We start from the raw sequence: 9472 nt of genomic DNA, 5'->3' as shown, positions 1-9472 counted from the left end.
GGGGAGGAGGGGAGGAATCGAACAGGAAAATCCATTGGACTTCATGAGAGAAAGTTACAACACCTAAAGAATTTGGTGGACTAGGAGTGATCACTCTCAAATCGTTCAACATCTCTCTAATAGTGAAATGGTGGTGGCGTCTCAGGCAGAGCCCTACCTCACTTTGGGCTAAAGCGATTACTGGAATTCACAGGTTAAGTGTTAGAGCTGAAAATTGTCTTTCTAATAAAGCGTTACTCGGGGTTTGGAACAACATTGCAAACGTAAGTAAAGAGTTAATAAAGCACGACATTTCAGTAAATCAAGTCATCACCAAAAAGTCGACACTTTACAGGTCTTCATGGATCTATGAACTAACTTCAGACGGGCGTTATGCAACCTATGCTCTCAGGAACAGATTGGAGAACCATCAACCAGTTGACTCGGGCAAGTTTACTTGGGTTAAAGATATCCCCATTAAAATTGTATGTTTCATCTTGCGAGCGAAAATGGGTTGTATCCCTTCGGCGAAGGCGCTATCCAATTGTGGAGTGACCATAGATTCAAAATTTTGTAAGTATTGTGGACTGGCGGACGAAAGTGTGTATCACGTGCTAGTAAGTTGCTCATTCTCCTAATCCGTTCTAGATTGGATCTTCAGGTGGTGTAACATTCCAACAGTGCATTTCAAACAGTCCATGCCATGCTTGACTTTGCTTCGAGCCGGGGAAATTGTCCCAAGAAAAAGAACTGGTTGTTAGGAATCTATTATAGAACCCCTAGTTGCATTTGGAGATCAAGGAACGGTCGACTATTCAAAAATAAAAAGGTGACCCCTGCGAAGGTAGCTGAGACATTCAAGTCCTTGACATTCATTTGGGTTAAGCATGGGAGTGGTATTTGAGATCTAAAATGGATTAACTGTTGTGTTAACATGTTTTTTCAATTGTAATTTGTTCAATTTTTGTTGTTTGGCGTCTTATACTCTGCATTCATCTAACTTCTTGTTAGATGGGGTGCATTTTTTTTCTTTTGTTTCAATATATTTTATTCGTCGGTTCCAAAAAAAAAATTGGTTTTTAATGGGCTAAAATAAAAGCACCATTAAAAAAACACTATATAACTAAGCAATAACAAACTCATTAATATAAGACAAGTAGTATTATTGTTATTGCTTTGTATGATTATGATCAACGTTTTAAAACCCGATTTTTAAGTTGAACCGGTATGACGATTAGTTTCCGGTTTAACCGTCAATTTAATCGGTTTTTATAATTTTCATATTTTTCTATACACACAGACATCCATGTTTAAACATTAAACATACAATAAATACAAGTTATAGATCAATCCAAATATATTAAAAAACAAACAACCATAAATTTTACACCAATTCACGTACATCAAAAAGAAAATAAAATATAATACGAAAACAAAAATATAGTTTTAAATGAATACAAACACATTAAAAACTTCATAACATTTACCATGTAGTTTTATTCAAAGAAATCTGATAGATGTGAAAAAATACCAAAGTTTGTTATGTAAAATGATTCATTTTCATTTGTTTTTATTTAATTTAACCGGTTCAAACGAGTCTTTTTAAAAACCGGTCGGTTTATTCTAGTTCAGAAATAGACATAAAATTGGTACAAGTTGAACCACTTCCTTCCACGGTTCCCGGTCCAACCGGCTCGACCGGCCGGTACAAACCGGTTTTTAAAACATTGATTATGATTGCTTTTTATTAAGGATTCTCTCTTTGTGATATGGCTCTTTATCTTTTAGCAGGGAGGATCTATGTTGTTACACGGGGTAGCCCGTGTGACCCCTCAAATTTTGTCTAGAAGTATATATTTTTCGTTAAAAAAAATTATATTACGGTTCTACCCTGATAAAAAATAAAGGCTACCTTATATTATAGATCTAAAATATTTAAAGTCCAAATTTAATGGTCCATTCTTTTAAAATAGCCTAAAATATATAAGCCCAATCATTTAATGATAAGAAATAACCAAATCCATATCTTGTACCTATTTATTTAAAAAAAAAACTGACATGCAAAACAAAACATAAGTCTCGATCAAACCACCTAGTGTCTTCGCCCTACTGCCCAGCCATTATCGTCATTCTTAATTGCCAATAGTAGTGTCAATCGTCATTCTCAATTGTCAATAGTAGTGTCAATCGGCAAACAATGAAGCAAGTAAGCATATTTACTTTATCAAGTGTTCATGTTTCTTGTTGATTAATTAATTCAATTTGGCAATTTGACTTTACTATATCAATTATTGTATTTTATTGTTTATCTTTAATTACAATAGAACTCGTTCATAGGTTATAGGCTCTATGGGCGGCTCAACCATTTTGGGGGCTCTATGCAAACCAAAAATTTGGGGCCCTTTGGCCTTTACTATACTCGGAAATCGAAAACGGATGAGATGAATATTTCACAGAAATTAGCATCGGTAGAAGAATGCAAAGTCGTTCCAGCTTCATGAGTGCAACCATCGTTGATTTATTCTTCTGCTTCATTTATTTTGTGGTTACCGGTTTGGAATTTTTAATGGATTAAACCTTTGGACTTTGGAGAATATGGGTCCCCTTAGAATTGGGGGCCCTAAGCCCTACCTTACAAAACCTCTACATAGAGTCGGCCCTGATAGGCTCATAGCCACATAGGAATTAAGTCATCGAGACACTAGACAACTAATACATATACATTACGATATCACATATATATATATAATGTTTTTATATTGTGTCTCACAAACCTTTTTTTGGAGGTGAATCAAACTAAAAAGAAAAAAAACTAAAATATATCAAATTTCTTATATTTTTGTTCTTTATTATCCATCATATTTACCACAGATTTTGGCATTATATTGATTGTTGAAACTTGAAAAAATAAAAATTAATGAATAGCAATTATGTTTGTTTAATTAGGGATTTAGGGTTAATACTTGACAGTTAGTGATTATTTGCGTTTGAAACTTGAAATCAAGATTATAGTTGAAATATTTTGATTGTAAGGTTCTATTAACAACTTTTTCAAAAGACAATTAGATGACAATGGTGAAAGAACTTCTAAAAGAAATAAGCATAATGAAAGTTCACAAGTTCCATAACCTTATGAACCTAGTCAAAAACTAGAAGTTCGACAAGAACCATAACCTAATGAACCTACTCAAAGACCACGAGCTCCACAAGGACCACAACCTAATGAACCTAGTAAAATACCACAAGTTCCAAATACTTTTGATTTGAATGATCTTCCTTCGGACTCGGGGGATAGACCAAAAATTACATCTTATCATCCTAATCAAAGAGATGAAATAAGGAGGGCATATTTGACTAAAGGATCTTGTCAACCAAAGGGGCATACTTTTGAATCAAAGTTAGTTGGTAAGAAGCTTAGACGTTTTGTTGTTGAATGGTTTGTTGAATTTCCATGGTTAGAGTATAGCATTAAAAATAACAAGGCATATTGTTTGTGTTGCTACTTGTTTGGAGACATGGTAGGGGAACAAGGTGGAAGATATGCATTTACAACCGAAGGCTTTGACACTTGGAGTAAAAAAAAAACATTCTGGAAACATATGGGTAATATTCAAGGTTATCACCAAAAGGCACAAGAAAAGTGTGATTTGCTTGAGAAAAAACCAATCTATTAGTGAACCCCTTCATAAGAAAACGGAAATTGAGAAAAGTAATTATGAAATTCGATTAAGTGCTACAATCCGTACTTGTAGATTTTTATTGAAAAATACATTACCATTTCATGGTCATGATGAGTCGGAAAATTCTAAAAATAGAGGACTTTTCATTGAAATCTTATCTTTGATTAGAGAAGATAATGAAAGGATTTTTAATGTCACTTTAGAAAATGCTCCCAAAAATGAAAAGTTGACTTCTCCGACGATTTAAAAAGATATTGTCAATTGCTTTTCAAAAGAGATAATCAAGTCTATTTATGATGAAATTGGTAAAGATATGTTTGGTATATTAATTGATGAGTCCAGTGATGTTTCTAAAAAAGAACAAATGGCTATAGTTTTGAGATATGTTGATAGACTTGGGATTGTAAAAGAAAGGTTTATTGGAGTTGTTCATGTGTTAGATACATCTTCTTTGACTCTTAAAGACACCATCGATTATGTATTTACTGACAACAACTTGAGTACGGCTCAGGTGAGAATTCATAAATTATTATTATTATTATTATTATTATTATTATTATTATTATTAGATATGTTTTATGTATTATATCTTTTATTAATTGTTTGAAATAAATAGGTGAGGGGGCAAGGTTATGATGGGGCAAGTAATATGAGTGGTGCATTCAATGGTTTGAAATCATTGATATTAAAAGAAAATAGTTCTGCACATTATATACATTGTTTTGCACACCAACTTCAGTTAGTGGTTGTGGTGGTAGTAAATAAACATGATGATGTTGAAGAATTCTTTGAACAATTAGCTTTGGTGGTTACTGTGGTTTGTGGTTCTTGTAAGAGAAAAGACATGATACGAGAGATGCAAAAAAAAAAGAGTTGAAGCTGAAATTGCTATTGGTGAAACTGAAACTGGAAGAGGATTGAATCAAGAGATTTCTCTTCCTCGAGCTAGAGATACCACATGGGGTTCACATTATCGAACAATTATAATCTTGATGAATTTGTTTGCTGAAGTTGTTGAGGTACTTAATTATGTCAAAGATGAGGGGTCTAGTTTATCTAACCGTATCAAGCAAAGGGTATTTTGTCATATTTCAAGACACTTGATTTCGGGTTTTTATGTCACACCCCCGAACCAGACGGCGGAAACATCTGATGGCTTGCATGACTTAAATTGAAATATCATCACAATGTATATACATGAAACATAACATAAACATCACCATACATCAATATATTACAACTGACATTGTTCACATCAAGTACATTGTCTAAATATTTCATTTCCACATCATATCGTTTGAGAGTTTTTTTCAAAACATAACATCCTAATACACTTGGTATTGTTCTTCAATTTATCTGTTACCTGAGAATACAAGTTATTTTGAAAACGTCAACATATGGAATGTTGGTGAGTTCATAAGCAGGTTTGATATGAAAATGTTTTGTGTAGTTTATAAAAACCTAGAAAATCCGATATTTCTGAAACGACAATTGTTTATACAAAAAGTGTGAAGATCCATAGGTTTATGCATGAATGATTTCAAAACGTATATAAATGAAAAGTTTTGCATTATAGTTATTGAAAGTAGAAGTGACTAATGTTGATTTCCCCCGAAAAACCCGATGTTTTCCGATAAATAGTATGACCGTTTTGTATTATTATATCATCACAACGACTAAATATGATTTCCCTTGATTACTTAGATGGTATTGGATTTTTATGTGAGTCGTTATAACCATGCATGATACTGACTAGTTCGTCTGTCTTGGTATTCTAGTGAACGCCGGAATTAATCTTAAGATTTTGTCACCCTAGACTGGCCGAGTCTAACTGTAGCGAACAGCTTAGGTGTGGGGGGAGTCACTCCCGTATAGATCTATACACAAACTCTCGCTCTCCCTTCATGAGACTTTGATTATAACTACAGACTACGACCGACACTTAAAGGTGTCGCCCGTTATTACTCACTTAATCCAAACGAATTTGATTACCCTTGATTAACGACCTGATTTTTGTTTACTTGAATAGAAGGTAACCCTAACAAACGAGGAGAAGAGGACTGCGAGGTTCAACTAATCGCATGTGTTATCCAAAGCTGTCGAGTATACAAAGGGCGCGTTAGCCTACTTCGTAATATGATTTATTTCGACCTTACTAGCAATGCTAGTGGGCCACTAAGGCCCAACAACATGTAGTTGCCATTGAGGGTCCCTTAAGCATGTAATTGGGTCACAGGAGGCCCAATAAACATATATTATTATTGTTAGGCCCAAAAGTCATGTTAATGGGTCACGAAGGCCCAATAAGCACAATTAGAATCTTTCAAGACCAACAGTTTGAATATTTACTTGTTTTAAGTATGGTATAATTGTCTGAAGGTCTGATTGATCAATTGTTAAATCGCAAAGGCACGAAGTTTGTCGATTGTTTTATAACGATATTTAAATTAATGAAAATATATGCACATTTTTCCATTCTAAATTCCTAGTTAAGATTTTGGTATTTTTTACCCAATATCTTAATAATAAAATAATTAACTCAAAAATATTGGTCTGACCTATTCAGTCCTTCTTTAAGAAAAATGACACCTTTAGTCCCTTTTTATAAAAAAAATGACATTTTAGGTCCTTAAAGTATTTTTCTTGATATTTTGGCCCAAACACTTATTTAAAAGACGTTTCGGCCCAAAGTTTACTTTTTGGCTTTTACAGTCCCTTTAATAAAAGATTTTCATTTATAATCCCAACTTTTTGCAACTTTTACAAATTTGACCCAAAATCCAAAAAACTTTACATTTTTAATCCTTTTTGAATAAGGTCATTTTAACCCCTGAAATAGGTTTATTTACTTTTCTACCCACTGTTTTGAGAAATTTACCATTTCAGCCCCTTAAAACCCATTTTTTCGCAAATTGTGGGCCTATAGGCCGAAAAGCCCAAATGTTGGCCCAATAGGTTACAATTTATATTTTTAGTCCTTTGAAGAGCATAATATTCATAAAAACTTCTATTTTAACTGTTTTGACCCTTTTGATGCTTATAAAAACCGTGAATGACAACCTTTTTCCCAACTTTTGTTTATTTGACAAAAATAGCCCAAAAATGAGTTTTATGTTGTAACATGCTTATTTTAACCTTAGATGATAATTTTTCTTGACTTGTTAAGTGTAATACCCCCTAGATCACGTGTTCTTCCTCCTTGAACTATATATCTCGAGATTTCTTTCATTTTTGGCACATATTTACCACATAAACACATGAAATCACACATAACATACAACTACACATAGATCTACACATTTTACTTGTATTCTCCCCCATAAAACTTGTGAAAACCGAAAATAGAGGGGTATGAACTCACCTTGCTTTGTTGCTCACGGTTTTTAAGAAAGAAATGAAGAAAATTTGGTCCTAGCAAGCTCCTTGAAGAGACCTCGAATTTGAAGAGTTCTATGGAGTATGATCAAGAATTTAAGGTTGTAAGAAGAGTGATTAAGTGTAGAAGGAAAACATATTTGCAAGATCTTACCACTAGTATGTAGTTGCAAGTGATTTTTGAATGAGATTCTTCTTGAAGCCCTTATGGTTCTTGAAAATTTGGAGGAAGGATGAAGGTGTTCTAGAGAGGGTTTGAAGTAATTTGCAATGGTGATGTATGTGTGTGGGTAGAGTCGGCCGAGAGGAAGAAAAAGAGAGAGGGAAAAAGACCTTGATGCATGTTGGATCATACAAGCTTGCATGGAAGTATGAGATGCAATTGCTTTATTATTTGTTGTGTCATATGGAGGTGACACCTCCAAAGTCAACCTCCATTTCCCTTATATATATATATATATATATATATATATATATATATATATATTGGGTCGAAAAGAGGAAAGGAGAGAGGTGGTTTAGGCCTTTAGTGCTTGAGTCCGAAAATATGAGGCCTAATTTGATGATTTTCGGCCCATTGGGCCTTTAGAGTAGTTCATGGCCCAATAAACATCAAAGAATGAGTTTTATGGCCCATCAGGGCTAATTAGATTTGTTATGGCCCAATAAGGCCCGTTAAAGATAAACTAGTCCATTTAGGCTTATAAGGCCCAAAATGTTAAGTTTCATGCAAATGGGTCCAATTATGGCCCATTTAAGAGTTCTAAGCCCAAAATAGTCAAATTGGGAGCTTATTGGTCCATTAGGCCCAATAAGGAAATCCTAGTCTAAAATGGACTTAAACCGGGATTTTTAGGGTTTCCAACCTTTTGTTGACTATTTGAATGTTTGTATAGAGTGTTTGATGAAATTTTGTTGTCATTGAATAAGCACCATACGTGCTTTCAAGTTTTAGTTACAATGTTATCCTTCTTAAGTGTTTACCAAGCATTAGAATTCCTAGTTGTGACAGTTTCTTTTACACTTGATGTTGGAAATTCTGGGCCTCACAGATACCTTGTCAAAACATCTTCACAAAAAAGATCAAGATATTTTGGAAGCAACATCATTAGTAAAAGGGACAACAAAAGCATTGTTAGTTTTTAGAAAAGATTGGTTTCCACAAATTTGGAAGAAGGTATGTGCTTTTTGAGAAAAACATAGTATTAGAATTGTGGACATATCGGAATATTATGTTACCCCATGAAAGCGTAGGACCAATATGACTAATAAACATCATTTTGAAGTTGTGATTTTTAACACGATTTTAGATATGCAAATTCAAGAATTTGGGGATCGATTTAGTGAAGTTGGCACGGAGCTGATAGAGAACATGGCGGCTTTGAGTACTTGTGACTCATTTTCTAGTTTTGATAAATCAAAGTTGTTGAAGCTAAGCGAGATATACAAAAATGATTTTGACGATTCAGAAAGGGTGCATCTTAACGGGCAACTTGATATCTATTATTACTTTTTGCTCCACGATGAGAAATTTGTCAACTTGAAGGGAATTGCGGACCTCTCTCGTTTATTAGTGGAAACAGGGAAACACTTATCTTTTCCTTCGGTTTATAGATTATTAAAACTAACTTTGGTTTTGCCCGTCGCAAACGCAACCGTTGAATGATGTTTTTCTGCAATGAAGTTGTTGAAGACTGATTTGCGTAATAAAATAGGTGACGATTTTATGAATGGTGCTTTGATTTGTAGTGTAGAAAAGGAAACACTTGAGAATGTAAAAACCGAAAATATAATTACTCGTTTTCGGAAAATGAAAGAGCGAAGAGGTGAACTTTAAAATGTAACTTTGACACTTTTTTATGTCTAATGAAATGACAGTTTTTATTTTTTTTCTTATTGTATATTACACGGATTATTTTTGGTGTTACCCCTTTAGTTTGATCTTGGCTTCGCCACTGTCTTTTAGTATTGACAATAACAATCCTGAAGAGAATTTCTCTATCATGTGTTTCGGTATAAAAATAAGGCAAAACATATCAGATATCTATATGAGTTATACTTTTCCTAAATTATTGTCACATATGCGCCATGTTATCTTCACTACATGTCAACTACCAAACTACTAGCATTTGGAAATGGTTATCACTCTATATTATTTATCTTTTTTTGACATTATATTAAATAAAAAAACGCAATTATTAAACATAACTAAATATTTTACATCACTTGAGGACATAATCACTGACTTCGAATCTCAAAAATTTGACCAAGAACAAAATTGCTTTGACTTTTATCACATTGCTTATGTTATGATACTCAACCCTATCTTTTTTTTCTTTTTTTTTTTTTTAATTCAATTGACTACCCACTTATCCGAGATCTATATCACTGCTTCTCTTCGTACACCAATTTTGACCTTAGAACACATGAATCACAAT

General features: G+C 33.5%; 1 protein-coding gene across 1 annotated transcript; it reads left to right on the top strand.

The window, feature by feature from the left end:
* The first annotated feature begins 4023 nt into the window (after positions 1 to 4023).
* Positions 4024 to 8700, top strand: LOC145098091 (uncharacterized). Its single transcript, XM_079035768.1, has 3 exons — positions 4024 to 4170; positions 4276 to 4489; positions 8345 to 8700. The coding sequence occupies exons 1-3, from the start codon at positions 4024 to 4026 to the stop codon at positions 8698 to 8700; spliced, it is 717 nt and encodes a 238-aa protein (XP_078891894.1).
* The last annotated feature ends 772 nt before the right edge of the window (positions 8701 to 9472 follow it).

This window comes from Lactuca serriola, chromosome 4, assembly GCF_051521515.1.
Source record: "Lactuca serriola cultivar US96UC23 chromosome 4, Lser_US96UC23_V15, whole genome shotgun sequence".
Lineage (NCBI taxonomy): Eukaryota > Viridiplantae > Streptophyta > Magnoliopsida > Asterales > Asteraceae > Lactuca > Lactuca serriola.
This window is presented reverse-complemented; position numbering and strand designations above follow the sequence as displayed.

Excerpts from the sequence above, each read along its gene's own strand:
- LOC145098091 (XM_079035768.1), top strand. The coding sequence starts at position 4,024 with ATGGCTATAGTTTTGAGATATGTTGATAGACTTGGGATTGTAAAAGAA. Across the intron at positions 4,171-4,275 it reads ACAACTTGAGTACGGCTCAG|GTGAGGGGGCAAGGTTATGA; the intron begins GTGAGAATTCAT and ends TGAAATAAATAG. Across the intron at positions 4,490-8,344 it reads TACTGTGGTTTGTGGTTCTT|ATATGCAAATTCAAGAATTT; the intron begins GTAAGAGAAAAG and ends ACACGATTTTAG.